This window comes from Trichosurus vulpecula, chromosome 2 (genome assembly GCF_011100635.1).
Source record: "Trichosurus vulpecula isolate mTriVul1 chromosome 2, mTriVul1.pri, whole genome shotgun sequence".
In the NCBI taxonomy this organism is placed as follows: domain Eukaryota; kingdom Metazoa; phylum Chordata; class Mammalia; order Diprotodontia; family Phalangeridae; genus Trichosurus; species Trichosurus vulpecula.
In genome coordinates this window covers 264,235,337-264,252,921 of record NC_050574.1, presented here as the reverse complement: position 1 = coordinate 264,252,921, position 17,585 = coordinate 264,235,337, and the positions used below count along the sequence as shown (strand labels likewise).

Genomic DNA, 17,585 nt, shown 5'->3' with positions numbered 1-17,585 from the left:
AACTCCATCACACCATACTTCTCATTAATAATCAGCCAGGAGACTCAATTAGCTCAACTACACTTGAGCTCAAGTGTCCTCACCTACAAATACATATAGAATCATCAGGGAGAGTTGGTACAAACTTAATATACAATTTCTATAAGAAAGAATTTGAAAGAAATCTAATGGAGTTTCCCTCAGATGCAGCTCTCTTCTGTTTGGTAAATTCAGTTGTATCCAATGGTCTTCCACCACCTTGAATCCATAGCTGGTGCTTCTCTCTGTCATTGATGAGTCTTTTCACTCCTAATACAGAAAAGTTTCCTACTCTGAGCCACTGCCACTCCTGGAACATTGTAACTGCTATCTCACAGTCTACCTGGGGCCTCTAGACCTTTCAAAACCCTGAAGTTATCCTTAGGTGTTCATTCACCTAACATCAAGACATAGAGACTGATGAGGGTATGTGCTCATGGCCACATGGTACCTGGGTGTGAGACAGGACAACTGGCGCCACCTAAGTCTCAGTGCCAGCATGAAATAGTCCTCATATCTCATGGATAGGAAGATTTGAAAGGTTCTGTACCTTGCTTTTACATAATTCCCTGGACTATTAGTTTTTCTGGATCAGCAGCCAACTAGGGAACTCATTATTAATACACAGTCCTAGGCCCTTAGTCATGTATAACTGCAAGTAGACTTGCCCTAACTTTCCAAGTAGTTTACAAAGGTTTAGCAAAGCAGGGCATATCTGCGTATGCTCCAAGGACTGTCCCCTTTATGCCAATTGACTCTATATACAAAATAGATCCAATGTGATTTGGCTGGACAGAGAATTAGCAGTTATGAGGGTCAGGACAGCTTTCATTTAGAAAGTAGCACCTTGGGTTGAGTGTGTATGGAAACTGGAAATTTTATGAAGCTGTGGTTAAAAAAAGGCAGTTAAATCCAGGAATGTAGGACAGCTTCTTCAAAAGGCTGGAGATGAGAAATGGAGTGCCATGCCCCACTATCCATCCCAAGGGCACCTTGGATGGATGGCAAAACACATGAAAAGGAAAATATATAATATGGCCAGAAAAGCTTATTTGAGCCAAACCATGAAAAATTATAAATGCCAGAGGGAGGTAAGAAAAGGCTATTGTTTTAGGAAAATCACTTTGGCAGATATGGAAAATATGGTTTGGGAACAATCAGGACACTATTACAATAGTGTAGGGAAAAGATGAAGAGGATCTGAATTAGGGTGGTTGATGTCTGTGTGGACAGAGAAAGGAGAATGAATGAAAGGAATGTTATGCTGATAGGAATGACACCCCACTTTCAAGAAACATGACATAAATAAATATCAGAGAAAGGATTGCACCTTTATAGATGGCTGCATACCTCCATATTTGAATCAATGAAGTGACACAAATCTCATTTGCGATATACCCTATAGGACAGAGTGCTAAAACAAAGAAACCAAGATCTAGTATTGAACATGCTTCCTAGTAGGATAATAGCCTTTAAAGTATTCCACAGGGTTCACTCTCTACAGATCTCCCTCTAACAAATGACATCTTTCTCATAATCTCCTCCAAAATACTCTCCTTCCTTGTCTTTTTCCTTTTCTAAGATTCTTTTAGGAGAAAATGTTTTCCCTATGACTAGGTGCTGTTGATACCATGGCTCCGCATAAAGCCTAGAGAGCAGTGCTTGCTGGCTGTCATTAAGAAAGTACTCAGTTCTTTACACACATATCCATCTTATCATATCCTAATCCTGACTCTATTCTGAAACTGTAAGATATCAAGTGTCAATGTAGTGGCAATACAGAGTTCCTCCACTAACGGCTAGGGTGGGGACCCACTGGCTAACAGTTCTCTCATAGAACATCGAGTCTAAATTAACCCTGCCATTCTTATTTGAATAAGCCGCATTTTATTCTTTCATTTCTCCCTTCTCTTCAATCATGGGCAAGTTACAAACTTAGAAAATCTTAACTCATAGGGACTTCAGAAGTCCTCTAGTTGAATATTAGAATGCTTGCAAATAAGGTAACTGGCCCCACAGAGAAAAGGAACCGACTTACCTAGGGAACTCTAGCAAACTAGTGGCAGAGCCAGAAATAAAGCCATGTCTCCTGATGCCTTAACCCTTACTGCTTTTGTCCATGACTATTTGTGGGCATGATTAATATTATAATACCACATTTGCCAAAAGTTTTCATCTCAATATTGATCAAACTCAGGGAGGGAATAATTTTTGATTCTCTATTTTGAAGGAAAATCAAGGAATATAGAGTCAGTCAGACTAGACCCCAACATTACTGTCTGAAGAGGCAGCAGATGCCTAGGAGATTTCTGAGCTTAGAGTTACAAAAATTATATTTTAAACTCCTAAAGACTGAAAGATAAAGAAAATGGTTCACTGGTATGATGAACATGAGAATCACTCATCACTTAGCTTCTCATTATCATTAGGATTTCTATTGTTAGATCAGTGTTTCTACAGTGGAAACTTTCTTTAAGAAAAGGGAAGGGAGTGAAACATTGATATTTCATAGGGCTAAGTTATTACATTTTTGTTGTGTGAAGTTATAGAATAGTTCTGTAGCCTTTATTTCACACAATTTCCCTGTGTACTATGCATTATTGGCATTATCGTCTCCATTTCCCACATAAAGAAACCAAGGCTCAGAGACATTAACTGTTTATATAGGAATTTGAATCACTAGGACTAACACTCAAGTCTTTTGACCCTTATTTCCACACTCATTTCATTTGGCCATGCCGTAATTCCAAATAATAAATAGGAAGGAAAATAGAATAAAAGACTCACAAGACTCCAAACCTAAGTCTGAGATGAAACAATTACATCTGTTAGTTTGCCAAAATTTCTGTACTTTTCTTATGATGATAGGGCCTATCCATTCTTGGCATTTCTAAATTAATCACTGAGGATCCCTTCTGCCTCACCTTTAGAGTACAGCTATGTGCTCCAAATTCTGATTTTATTTATTTTCTTATTTTTTGGTAGTGAAGTAGCTTCCTGGTCTACGAAATGGCCTTCTGTGGGGTATAAGCCAAAGGCTGCAGAGAAAATTAGCAACTATGTAAGGTGTGCAGAGCTTAATAAAAAAGCAATATGAGGAGAAGACTCACCCCACAGCCTGTGACTCTTCCTGGTGGTCAAAATTATCTGTGTTTTTTCCCCATTGTTCACTAGTTATCAGCTGGTTGGAGATATTGGTCACAGGATGCAATTCAAAGAGTTTATACAGCAGTTATTAGAGAGTGTTAAAAGATGGTTAATATATATGCAAGAACAGAATAATTGGCATAACAAAAAGAAGTGGGTAAAAGACATCTTAAAATGGAAAAAGGGCCCCTAGGGATGAGGTTACTCTCAGGGTCCCTGAGCTTCCTCACTTAGATGAAAAAGAAGAGTAAACAACTGAGATACTGTTCTTAAGGACACATATAGGAGTACTTGATATTTGCTTCTCCATCCTTCCATACTCATATATAGATTGATGTAAAGAGAGAAGCCATGTCTTTATTTGCTAATTTTTGTGGCTTGACATTGCCATGTGCAATGAGCACCTATGTATCCTGTTTTTCTTATATTGAAGTACTTTCTTCATAAATTTAAAGACTGCTCTCACCCTACAGTGTGTTCTCTCTGGGGAGCCTTGAAGATCTTTCTGGACGCTCATTCTTTACTTTCTGAAAGGTTGTTTCCCAGTTACTTGCAAACAATTAGACTTGAAGTCCTGACAAGTAGCTCTCTAGCTTCTCTGTGGAACACGGAAGAACATTACCTTGGCAGTTTCCTAGCCTAGAAAGGATAATAAGACTGGCAATCCAGTAATGAATTTTTCTTCATTTTCATGCTACTATTTTACATCTTTTTTAAAAAGTTTATCAGTTCTGTTTTTGTACTATAGAAAAGCCTAAATAAAACCGAACTTTAACACACAAATAATATGTCATTCCCTCAAGATAGTTGAGCAAAGTGGCATGAAATAGCCTTTCTCTAGTAGAAGACTTAAAATTGAAATTGTAAAATTTATCAATTAATAATAGAAATTGAAGATGGCGGCTGGAAAGCAGGGACTAGCATGAGCTCCCCACTGAATCCCTCCAAAAACCTATAAAAATGGCTCTGAACCAATTCTAGAACTGCAGAACCCAAAAAACAGCAGAGGGAAGCAGGACCTCAGCCCAGGACAGCCTGGATGATCTCTGGATGAGATCTATCCCACAGGGAACTGGGAGGAGAGTGGAGCAGAGCAGAGCAGAGTCCAGCATGAGCGGTGTGGACCAACCAGACCAGGAGCTGGGCAGAGCATGCCCTAGAGCCCTGAATCAGTGAGCTGCAGAAGTTACCAGACTTCTCAACCCACAAACACCAAAGACAACAGAGAAGGTTAGTGGGAAAAGCTGCGGGAATGGAAGGAGTTCCCAGTTCGGCTACCATCCCAGGGGGCAGTGAAGGTGGCACAACTACAGAACTACAGCTGCAGTTGCTTCCGGCCCCAGGCCCACCTGGTGGGATGAATTAAGTGGCTGATCACAGCAGGAGTGAAGAGCCTGCTGAAGATCTAAGTCCAGTCTGGGTTGAGGGTTCTTGGGGAAGGAGGAGTGCTGGTGTGGCAGAGCTGGCGCATCCCCTCAAGCGTGGAACATAGTTCTCTTATATCCACAAGCAATCATACCGCACTGAAAAACTCAAGGGTCAACTTAGTTGGCTGGGAATATGGCCAGGCAGCGAAAACACACCCAGATTCAGTCTCAGACTTTGGATTCTTTCTCTGGTGACAAAGAAGACCAAAACATACAGACAGAAGAAGTTAACAAAGTCAAAGAGCCTACAACAAAAGCCTCCAAGAAAAACATGAACTGGTCCCAGGCCATGGAGGAGCTCAAAAAGGATTTGGAGAAGCAGGATAGAGAAGTAGAGGAAAAATTGGGAAGAGAAATGAGAAGGATGCGAGAAAACCATGAAAAACAAGTCAATGACTTGCTAAAGGAGAACCAAAAAAACACTGAAAAATACACTGAAGAAAACAACACCTTAAAAATTAGACTAAATCAAATGGCAAAAGAGCTCCAAAAAGCCAATGAGGAGAAGAATGCCTTGAGAGGCTGAATTAGCCAAATGGAAAAGGAGGTCCAAAAGACCACTGAAGAAAATACTACCTTAAAAATTAGACTGCAGCAAGTGGAAGCTAGTGACTTTATGAAAAATCAAGGTATTGTAAAACAGAACCAAAGGAATGAAAAAATGGAAGAGAATGTGAAATATCTCATTGGAGAAACCACTGACCTAGAAAATAGATCCAGGAGAGATCATTTAAAAATTATTGGACTCCCTGAAAGCCATGATCAAAAAAAAGAGCCTAGATATCATCTTTCAAGAAATTATCAAGGAGAACTGCCCTGATATTCTAGAGCCACAGGGCAAAATAGAAATCGAAAGAATCCACCAATCGCCTCCTCAAATAGATCCCCAAAAGAAATCTCCTAGGAATATTGTCGCCAAATTAGAGAGCTCCCAGATCAAGGAGAAAATATTGCAAGCAGCCAGAAAGAAACAATTTGAGTATTGTGGAAACAAAATCAGAACAACACAAGATCTGGCAGCTTCTACATTAAGAGATCAAAGGGCTTGGAATAAGATATTCTGGAGGTCAACGGAGCTAGGATTGAAACCAAGAATCACCTACTCAGCAAAACTGAGTATCATGCTCCAAGGCAAAATATGGATTTTCAATAAAATAGAGGACTTTCAAGCTTTCTCAGTGAAAAGAACAGAGCTTAATAGAAAATTTGACTTTCAAACACAACAATAAAGAGAAGCATGAAAAGGTAATCAAGAAAAAGAATGAGAAAAAGAAATTGCAAGGGACTTACTAAAGTTGAACTGTTTTGTTTACATTCCTACGTGGAAAGATGATGTGTATGGTTCATGAGACCTCAGTATTAGGGTAGCTGAAGGGAATATGCTATATATATATATATATATATTTATATATATATATTTATGTTTATGTATATATATATATAAGTGAATGTGTACGTATGTATATATGTATGTGTGTGTGTATATATGTATATATATATATATATATATATATGAGAGAGAGAGAAAGAGAGAGAGAGAGCAGACACAGGGTGAGTTGAAGATGAAGGGAAGATATTTAAAAGAAATAAAATCAAATTAAGGGATGTGAGAGGAATATATCAAGAGATATAGGGAGATAGGGAGAGATAGAATAGGGTGGATTATCTCCCATAAAGGTGGCAAGAGGAAGCAGTTCTGTGGGAGGAGGGGAGAGGGCAAGTGAGGGGGAATGAGTGAATCTTGCTCTCACCAGATTTGGCCTGAGGAGGGAATACCATACATACTCAATTGGGTATCTTATCCCACAAGAAAGAAGAGGGAAGAAGATAAAAAAAGGGGGGATGACGGAGGGGAGGACAGATGGGGGTGGAGGTAATCAAAAACAAACACTTTCGAAAGGGGACAGGGTCAAGGGAGAAAATTCAATAAACGGGGATGGGTTGGGAAGGAGCAAAATACAGTTAGTCTTTCACAACGTGAGTATTGTGGAAGGGTTGTACATAATGATACACTTGTGGCCTATGTTGAATTGCTTGACTTCTTAGAGAGGGTGGGTGGGAAGGGAAGAGGGGAGAGAATTTGGAACTCAAAGTTTTAAAAACAGATGTTCAAAAACAAAAAAAACCAGTTTTTGCATGCAACTAGAAAATAAGATACACAGGCAATGGGGCGTAGAAATTTATCTTGCCCTACAAGAAAGGAAGGGAAAAGCAGATGGGAAGGGAGTGGGGTGACAGAAGGGAGGGCTGACTGGGGAAAAGGGCAACCAGAATATATGCCATCTTGGGGTGGGGGGGGTGGAAATGGGGAGAAAATTTGTAATTCAAGCTCTTGCGAAAATCAATGCTGAAAACTAAATATACTAAATAAATAAATTTAATAAAAATAATAGAAATCAAGGTTATATATTTCCTTTAAGAAATTAACATCACAAAAGCAAGGAATCCCAGAATTTCAGAGTTGTAAGGGAGCTTAGAATCCATCTAATATAGGCTGCATCTGAACAAGAGCTTCCATTACAAACTACCTAAAGAATCTTTGCTTGAAGAACTTTGGAGAGGGCAGTGTAGGGAACATAACCTTACTAGACACCAGTTCCACTTTGAAATGGTTCCAATTGTCAGATCCTGTCTGATCACGGCCATAGACAACAAGTATATAACCTCCCTAGTTCTATATGTCATGTGCCTGTATTAATATAGCCTAAGATTGTATTAGTGTTCTCAGATGTGATTTCATGATACTGACTCATAATAATGTACTTACTGTAGGGTCCAATAAACCTCCAGATCTTTTTCAAATAAATTACATTATAGCCATACCTCCTTATCCTATATAATATCAATAGATGCCAAGCCCTATGCCATCGTTACTTGAATTTTGTGAGAGTAACCTAGAAATGAATCAAAGGGTTTTTTTAAAGGAATATTTGAAAAGGAATCATGAAGGGCTTGACCAACAGTATCTGTCAGCAGATCAAATCTTTCATGTCACACAACTACATGAATGGTTTAGGGGATACAAGATCCCTCTGTATTTATTGTTTGTTCACGAGGGAAAAAGCATAGAATCCAGCAACTTTTTACTTTGGACCTTATTATGAACTGGGTATGATATAGGTTCTTCCAATGCTCAAGTTTTGGAATTTAAAAAAAATAGGATGCTTGTAGACTATATGACAGCTAACAAAGACCAGCCAATTGTCAAGAATTTAATTAGAACTTAATATGTGCCAGAGAGTGTGGGAAGCACTGGAGATACAAAGAAAGGCAAAAAAGTCTCTGTACTCAAGGTACATTCATTCTAATGGGGGGAGAGAATGTCAATAACTAGATAGTTACAAGAAATACACACGTATGTATATATGTATATATGCATGCATGTATGTATATGTACATAAGTATATACATACACACCTGACATATGTATACATACAAATCTGTGTGTATATATCTCTGTATATGTGTATATGTGTGTGTATTATACATACTCTCTTCATGTGCATACATGTACATATATTTGTATCATGTGAATCCCATGAACCCCAATTCGAAATGGAGTCTGTTCTAGAAAGAGACAAATGAAATTAGGGTGCATGTGTCCATGATGTAATTTCTCTCTAGCTGGCTTGACACACATTGCATGGGTGTTACAGTATAAAACTGAGTCCCCTTAAGGGGGCCATTTCAGAACTAATTCAGTTTGGAATTGGGGGCTGCAGGTTATATGCCTTTCAAAGAGTAGGTGTTCCTGTGGAATGTCAATCAACTCTAATTGGTCAATATGCTGGGAGGTGGGCTATATTAAAATGAAGTCTTGAGGGACTTAGGTCACTTAATCCTGATCAAAGAGACATCAATTTCTATATCACCTGTCTTAACAATAGAGAGGAATCAACATTTTCCCAGACTTGTCTGGGCAACATAATGAGCAGGAATAGATCCATTTAGATTAGATCTTAAAGTTCTTCTAAAGAAGGACTAAACTTTGAAAGAAAGGGAGATGGGGAAGCTCTCCATTTCCAAGATAATGATTACTAAGAAAAATATTTTTCATAATCTATCTATCTAGCTATATACACATGTGTATATGTGTTTAGATGATCCTGTATATACAGTCAGGTGTGTGTGTGTGTGTGTGTCTGTGTCTGTGTGTGTATGTATGTATGTATATGTGGGAGAAGTAGACAGAGATGGAAAGAGACAGAAAGAGAAAAATAGAGAAATAGAAAGAAAAAGTAGGTAGAATGCTTTCTGAGAGGTGAGACATTGGCAGCTGGGGGGAATGGGAAAGTAGGAAAAGCCTCTTCTAGGTGAAACTTTTAATGCCAAACTGAGGAATTTATATTGTAATAGAAAGGCACTGGAATTCACTGAGCAGAAGGCTGACTTGGTCAGTTCAATATTTTAGATAAATCACTTTGGAGACTTCTAGGTACTTCTCGTGACTAATAAGATAGAGGACTAGACATTTTCTCAGATTCTCATAAACTCTCAAACCTCTGAAAACTAGGCATTCTATCCAAGAGATAAGGCTATTTTAGCTGTCTCCACACTCTATGACACCAAGAACTCAAATAAGGAAAAACTCCAATGAACTAACAACAGAGAAAAATCCCTAACTCTTAATGTACTCACTCAGCATCCCCTCCCCCACCACCCATGATACTTCTAGCAGCAAAGTTTCAAAGAACTCAATTCTACACACCACTCCACCTATAGGAGATCCAAAGGACTGAAATTTGCTTAAGAACAAGTGTAGCATGCATAGCATGGCAGCACTCTGTGGCACAACAGAGTTCAGCCAGACAATTGAGGAACAAATGGAAAGGGGACTGGACTTAAGTGTTTGCCTCTACAGTACATCTCCAAGCCTAAGGGAAAGAGTTCAAGATCCATGTGGGTCCATTTCTGACTTCTGGGAGGTCGCTATGAGCAGAGAGAGTATTGTTAAACATGAATTTAACAGTGAGTGAGAAGATTGCAACACTTTGGTGAGATCCAACATGTAGGGTAACTACTGTCAAAGAGGAAGGAGTCAGAAAGTGATCAATAAAGGAAAATAAGGCCACCCCTCCCCTCAAAAAAATTAACTGAAATCTAAAGAGGAAGAAAACACAATTAATGATTTTGAGCATGAAAAGTCAGGTAAAAAGATTTCAGGCATCTATGAGTAAATATTGTAAGACAATTGAAAATAAATCAATACTTAATGTTGCAGAAGACCGGGTGGACTCTAAAGAGAGCATGGAAGCATAGCGAGATATTCCAAAATGGTTTAAAATAGAAATAAGAATTTTGAAAACTGAATTTATGACCTGAATAGTGGAAATAATTGGAAGAATAGCAAAACTTGAATCCACAGTAGCAAGTTTCACTAAAGAAACCATGGAGAAGATCACTGATTATATGGAAGTAAATGAAATCTGGAAAAGTAGAAGGAAAAAGCCATAACATTAAAAGAAGTCATGATCTATACAAAAAATTCATACTGTTAAAGACAGGACATGTAAATTTAATTTAAGGATTAAAGTGTTCCCATAATAACATGAAAAAACAAAAAACTTGAACACTGTTATGCAAAAATAATATACAATATGATGTGATACAATATAATATAATACAAACTGCCCAGAATTTCTGAACAGAGAAAACAAGATGTCAATTGAAAGAATATACAGATCCTCTTCAGGAAAAAAAAATACCTATGGAAAACTCCAAGGCACATAGTTGTAAAAATGAATGGTTTCATTGATAAACAACAAATCCTGCAAAGAAAGATTTTAGCCTTGCAAAATGAAAATAGGAATCTTTTTTTATTTATCCAAAATGATCTAGAGATGCAGAATCTAGCTACCAGCAAGCCTAGTGGACTTATGTCTGGCTATATGAAGTACAAGAAATTCTGGCATTCCAATTTAGTCCAGTCTACACTAAATCAAGTCATGTTAATCTAAGCCAAGAAAAATGAAACCAAGCCAGGCAATAATCATTTATGAAGCAACTACTATAAGTGGTAGTACCATTTATGGTACACTAGTACTATTATAAAAAGGTACATCCATTTATAAAGAATCTATCATACTTTTCTAGCTTCTGGAATGCAAAGACACAATGACAGATATCATGAATTCAATTTAACAAACATTTATTAAGAGCCTATTATGTTTGCGTTCTGGGGATACAAAACAGGGGTGAACCTGGCACGGGGGCATCTTGTTCCATGGATTTGAAACCTAGCAGAATTATAGATAGAAAATGAAATAATTATGAAACTGATGATACTATGTTGCATTTGCATGAATAGAGTTATCAATACCTATAACTTGTTGCAAAGTGTTGCTTAAAAAAGTAGCTTTAGTACAGAGATTTTGTTGATGCAAGCTACGATGAAAAGAAACGAGAGCATCTAGATCTGTTAATACTTTTTTTATCTGTGGAATAAATCTTTCACGCTTTCCTGTCACAGAAGGTGAAGCATCTGCATATACACCCACTAAATTTACAAAATTCAGTCTAACTTCATGAGAATTATTTTGAAAGTTGTTGAATAGATCTATTCCCCATGTTCTGTTTGGAAAGTGAGTTCTTCTTCAGTGAGGAACTTCTCATATGGAATAAGTGAAATCCAAAATCTAGTCCAATTCTCTCAGGAGAAGTTACTCTGAGAAGTGCCATACTTGCTTGGGAATGCCCCCAGGTTAGATGGGGTCAAACATAAGAAGACAAATGCATCCTATGGGATTCCCATTGGGACAAAGGTGGACATCCTGTCTGGGGATACCTAAAGAAAGATCTAGTAAGCTGTGTAAAGTTTGGTTTGAGAATACAAAGAGATTTCAATGTTTGTCTGTGTTTCTATGCTATTTGAAATTTCTGTTTAAGTATATGGAGATGCATCATGAATTTAGTCCAAGTCAATAATGGCACAGTTCAAGATTGAGCAAAGAGTATACGTTAACCCCAAATGGGGAGATTTTCTTTAGCTTAAGGAGAAGTCTGGTTGAGCTAATTAGTCATTTTTTCTCTAGTTTTAATAATCTCTGTGACATTCATAACCCATACTCCTTTTAAGTCCTGAGAAATACTTAATAAGGAAATGAACAAGTAGCTGAAAGAGATAGAGATTGATGTGTTGGATTTTTTCTCTTTTTTTGGTAACCACCCCACACAGCACTCCAGCAAAAAACCTCACCGACTAGACAGTTAAAATGAATGAACACCAACGTTATCCAAAAGGATGAGTTCCTTCTTCTGTTTCTGCCTTGGTGGTAATGGGACTGTTGTGTGTGTATATATTTGTAATACATACATACATATGTATGTACACACGTATGTATTTGTATATGTATGTTAGGGCGCATTAGAGACTCTTCTTCTATCTCTATCTACTAAGTCATTATCAAAACAATTATTATCTCTTTCCACACCTGAAGGGTCAAAGTCAATCCTCATTTCCCTAAAACCTAGATATATTAATGCTACAAGAGTTGCTTGGAATCACAGATATTGGTAAAACTACATATAACAAACCTCACAAATCTCTATATTATTACAAATGCCTCCAGAAAGAAAGAAGGGATGCAGAGTAAATTGGTCCCTCTGTTCATCAGGCTCCCTAAAGAGTCAGGAGCATAGCAGGGAATGGATTCCAAAGGGAGATCAAGGCCATGTAAGCTCCTCTATATATGGGAATATCGAGGTTCTTGGAGTCTTAATGGAAATTACTACATGGGACAAAAGCACAGCCAGGTCTGTGTGATTCAATTTAACTGTCTCTGACAAAGGAGGAGGATTTCAAAGGATTCCTGCTTCTGGAACCCAAGCCCTTCTCCACAGCACCTTTGCAGAAGGAACTTTTAACTAGAGACTTTCATTTCTCATTCAAGGAAAACTTGGGGAAGGCACAGAAAAATTTTCTCTCAAACTAATTTAACCATGTAAATGTCTAAGACTTAACCTGTTCTTTATGTCTTTTTACTTCTCCTTTTCTTCCTTTCTGTCCATCCCTTTCTCTCCTTCTCCCATACACCAGAGAAGATGAAGTCAAGGATTCATTAACTGATAAAAGTTGTTAAATGTACATCTAGTTGTGTACATGTCACTGTGTTCTTATGTCATGGGGAACAGTGATCCACAGCTGGGAGGAACCTTAGAGGCCATCTAGTGCAACACCCTCATTTTTCAGAGGAGAAAACTGAGCAGTGGGAAGATTAAATTACTTGTTCAAGGTCACACAGGTTTGGTGGAGGCAGGATATGAACCCAGGTTCATGCTAGACCTCCAGATATTTCTGGCAACTTCTTAGAGATGTAGAAATTCTTTTAACTGAGATGGGATTATATTTTCAACTTACAAATAAGTCTTCAATTGCAAATACACCTTTGAGGGTTAATCATTTAAATTAATAGGAATTCAGAAATGACTGACATTCATAGGCTATAGAATAAGATCTTAGAGATTATCTCTATTCTGTCATCCCTTACAGACATCCCTTACACTGAGGCTTGGTGACTCTGACCATTAAAAATGGAGCAGGAGAGGCAGTAGATTATCATGGATAGAGAACTGGACTCAAAGTCTTGAAGACCTAGGTTGTAAGACAGTCAACCTCTCAGTGCCTCAGGAAACTCTCAAAGACTATAAGTTACAGAGAAGGTGCCCATCAGTATTTTTATACTGATTAAATCACAAATCCAATTTTTAAAAATGTGAAGCAGAACAACTGAAATGATCCAAGCAATGGTTACCTGAAAAATGTCTGAACAGATGGGTAAAGAATCAATAGAGAATGGCCTAAAATACATAGATGCTCCCTGTGAGAGATTTCTAAGGGAAGACAATAGGCAGGAAAAACCAGGTGTCAGAGTAATTGTATAACAACCAGAAGGTACAAATCTAGGAAGCTGGCAAAAAAGGAGACCAAGTACAGTGTAACAATAAAGGATTCATTTATCAGGGCTGTAATCAAAATTCCAGTTGTTAGGGGAAAAAAAGTGAAATCAACACAAGACCCTAGTGGGATATGGGACAGGTTACAAGGCAGAGACTTGGGTCCAAGGGAACAAAATAGATCCAGTTTGAGAAACTAGTGTACAATTACCAGAGCCAAGTCCAAAGTTACAGGGGTAAACTAGCAGTTAGATTGACTTAATACTAAGTCACTTCAGCTACTTCAACTGACCTATGGGTCCTTTCATTTCCCTACCTAGGGAGAACATTGGTCCTAGTACTTTGTGCAGGGTTAAACTTTGAGGCAGGGGCTAAGTAGCCTCAGCCACATGGGGATAGATGAAGGGGGTCATGGGTACTATACCAATCATTGCAAAAGTCTCTTCTTAGATGTAGCCATCCAAATTCTGCTTGAATACCCTCATTGATGAGGAGCTCACAACTTACTGAGTAGCTCATTTTATTACTGGTTATTAGATTAGATATTTTACTGCTGATTATTATTAGATTATAATTAAATTAATTGTTAAAATTTTATTCTCATGTTGAGCTGAAATTTGATTTTTTCTCAAAGACTCACATTTTACAGCTTTTTCTGAAAGCTGATTTAGAGAAAGGGTCCCTGGGCTCCAAATTCCTGGAGAAGGGAGAAAACTGGCTCAGAAACAGGGTGTTAGATCTACTTAATAGAAATTTATCCAATGGCATAGTTTCCTGAAGACTTGGACCTGTCCCATACCTGTGGCTTTCAGTGGCTGGAGCCTGCTTAGAGTAAGAGACAAGGGAGGCTCCAAAGGAGACTTGTGTGATACAGGGGAAATGGCACTGATTGTAGGATCAGAGAAGGTGGATCCAAATCCTTCCTCTGATGCTTACTGACCTTGGATAAGACATTTAATCTCCATCAACCTCAGCCTCCTCATCTATAAAATGAGAGTGGTGAACCAATTAGTTTGAGGCTACTTCTAGCCTCAGATCTATGGTACTTTACCAAATTTGGGGGGCCCTGAGGACAACTTTTCCTGCGATTCATTCCCTGTTGGGTGCACGTCAAATATCAGAAGCTTAGTTCATATTATCATAGTCCAGAAAGTATGAAACTTTTTAATAACTTAGTGCCTTTATATTTCAGTTGATAACATGTTTTTAAAGGGTTTTTAAAGGATCTTTTGAGAAGTTTAGGGCTACTTTTGCCCATTGGGCAGCCAACTGATGCCTGATCACTGTCCATGTTATAAACTCTACAGGTAGGTTGGCCAAGTTCCCTGCAGCAAGCCTAGAATTGGATCTAGCCTTTTTATTTCTTAGGTTTTAATACATCCCAGAACAGACTATTAGATCAGAACTGGCTTCCTTAACATTTCTTCCCCAACAACATGTTCTCTCACAGAAGTGAATTTTTTAAACATAAACTGAGCTGATTATTTGAGAGCAGGGTCTGGAAGGGAGCAGGGTTCTATAGGTAATTTTTAGGGAGACTGAGAAGTTCCCTTTCCTCACAAAGATGAATGCACATAAAGCATTCATTAAGCATTTGCCATATTTCGAACACTGTGCTAAGTGGTAGGGATACAAATACAAAAGTAAAGATAGTCCTTGCTTTCAATGAGTTTATTTGCTAATAAGAAAATGCATCTACCTATTATGATTTATTCTGCCTGGCTCCAAAATGTACAACTAAGAGCAATGGGTAGAGATTACACAGAAATAGATTTTGACGGTCTATATTTTCTCTCACAATTCAAATAATAAAAAAGTGGAATGGGTTATCTTGGCAAGGAGTAGCTTCCTAATTGTTGAAGATCTACTAGCAGAGGTGGGATTGTCAGGAGTGGCATTAATGACATTGTGCTTGGGTTAGCTGTTCAGATGTGTGTTGGACTAGATGGCGTCTGAGTTAGCTTCCAGTTCTAGATTTCTGTGATTCTCTTACTCTGTTACTTATAACATTCTATCTGATTATTTTTTATTTTACCAGGGTTGATCCTCCTTGGGGGCTGAAGAATCACACAGGAGTGATCAAGTTCATCCTGATGGGAATACCCCACACTAAAGGGCTGGAGATTGAGCTTTTTATCCTGTTTCTGACATTCTACCTCCTCACCCTACTGGGGAATCTGCTTATCCTCACAGCTATCATTTCTTCTTCCCAGCTTCACACTCCCATGTATTTTTTCCTGGCAAATCTATCTCTGTTTGACATATTTTTTCCTTCAGTAAGTTCTCCTAAGATGCTGCTCTACCTCATGGGATACAGTCACACCATCACTTTCCAGGGCTGTGCATCCCAACTATTCTTCTACCATTTTCTGGGTTGCACTGAGTGTTTCCTCTATACTGTGATGGCATATGACCGCTTTGCAGCCATCTGTCACCCACTGAGGTATACAGTCATTATGAACCAAAGGGTGTGTACTGTCCTGACTATGGGTACCTGGTTGGGTGGTTGTCTGCATGCAGCTGTGCTTACATTTCTCATCTTTAAGTTACCCTACTGTGGCCCAAATGAGGTAAATTATTTCTTTTGTGATATCCCTGTAGTGTTGCCCCTAGCTTGTGCAGATACCTCTCTAGCTCAGATGGTGAGTTTCACCAATGTTGGCATTGTGGCTCTTCTATGTTTCCTGCTTATTGTCATTTCATACATTCGCATTGTGTTCTCCATACTGAAAATCGGCTCATCAGAGGGCAGGCGCCGAGCTTTCTCCACCTGCAGTGCTCACCTGACTTCCATCCTCTTGTTCTATGGGCCTGTAGTCCTCATCTATCTCAGACCTGCTTCTACTCCTTGGCTGGATTCTGTGATTCAGGTGTTAAATAATATTGTCACCCCTTCCCTGAATCCCTTAATTTATACACTGAGGAACAAGGAAGTGAAATTGGCCTTGAGAAAAGTACTGCATCAAGTGGTAAACACTTCAGGAGTGTAAGCCATGGGACCATTTCTTCCTTATACCTTCATCTCAGTTTCTGAGAGGTTGCTCAAGTAATTTCCTCCATCCTATGCTCTGAATGGGCTTGTTGCCAAGAGGAGAGCAGAAAAGTTTGAGTGAGTATGAAGGATACACTTCTGTTATTAAAAGACCTTACTGTTATCTCAGAAGGAAACATGCAGAGACTGGAAGCCCAGCAATGACTTGTTACCAGAGGGCCTTCCAGATTTATTCAGTCCCTTCTGGAATTTGCCAAAATAATTTCTAACTCCCCTTTTCTGCTTGATGCATTTTTATAATTTTGTACTTATTTCAACTGAAAACATGCTTATTTTTTCTAACCTCATAGACTCTCAGCCTCTTTAGGGCCTAGGATGCTGTCAGTTTGTTGTTGTTGTTTTAAGAAAGGTTTATCATTGAGAAGTTTAGTGCTGCTTTTCCTTGTGAGCACTTGATCAACACTTGGTGACTAACTATGGCCTAAACTCTACAGGTGGGTTGGTCAAGCTCCCTAGGTTTAGCCTAGGACTGAAGTCAGACTTCTCCTTTGTTATCTTTTAATACTTCCCAGCGCTGATTAATTCTATTAGGTAGGGGGTTTAGTCCTAACCTGGGGTCCATGAACTTACTTTTTTAAAATATATTTTGATAACTACATTTCAATATACACAATTTATTGTATAATCCTGTTTTATTTCGTGCATTTAAAAACAATATTCTTCAAAGGGGTTTACTTGTTTCATTAAACTTTCAAAGGGGTCCATACCATGACAAAGGTTCAGAACCCCTATATATGGTCAATTCCCTTCTTTTGTGTTCATAGAAGCTATGTTGGACTTTTCTCACTTTGTCTTGGAGGACAGGTTTGGAGGACTTTTTCTTTTCAGGTCAAACACATTTGGTCTGTGTGGGACTTTTAAAAAATTTTTTTAATATATAGGCAGTTGGAATAGCCAGGACCCATCAATGACTCCTTTGGGGAGGCAAGTGGCAGGTGGTTAATGATGATATACTTTGAGTAGTCTGAGTACCAGGAGGGCCCTTAGCTGGAACTGGTAGAACCTAGATAGGCAGAGGTTCCTCCCCTCCATCCCTGTCCCATCTCCCA

General features: G+C 38.5%; 1 protein-coding gene across 1 annotated transcript; it reads left to right on the top strand.

Annotated features, from left to right (window-relative positions):
* Positions 1-9,548: 9,548 nt before the first annotated feature.
* LOC118836978 (putative olfactory receptor 10D4) lies at positions 9,549-16,474 on the top strand. The gene is made up of 2 exons (XM_036744040.1): positions 9,549-9,560; positions 15,548-16,474. Exons 1-2 carry the CDS (start codon positions 9,549-9,551, stop codon positions 16,472-16,474), a joined length of 939 nt encoding a protein of 312 aa, XP_036599935.1.
* Positions 16,475-17,585: the final 1,111 nt, after the last annotated feature.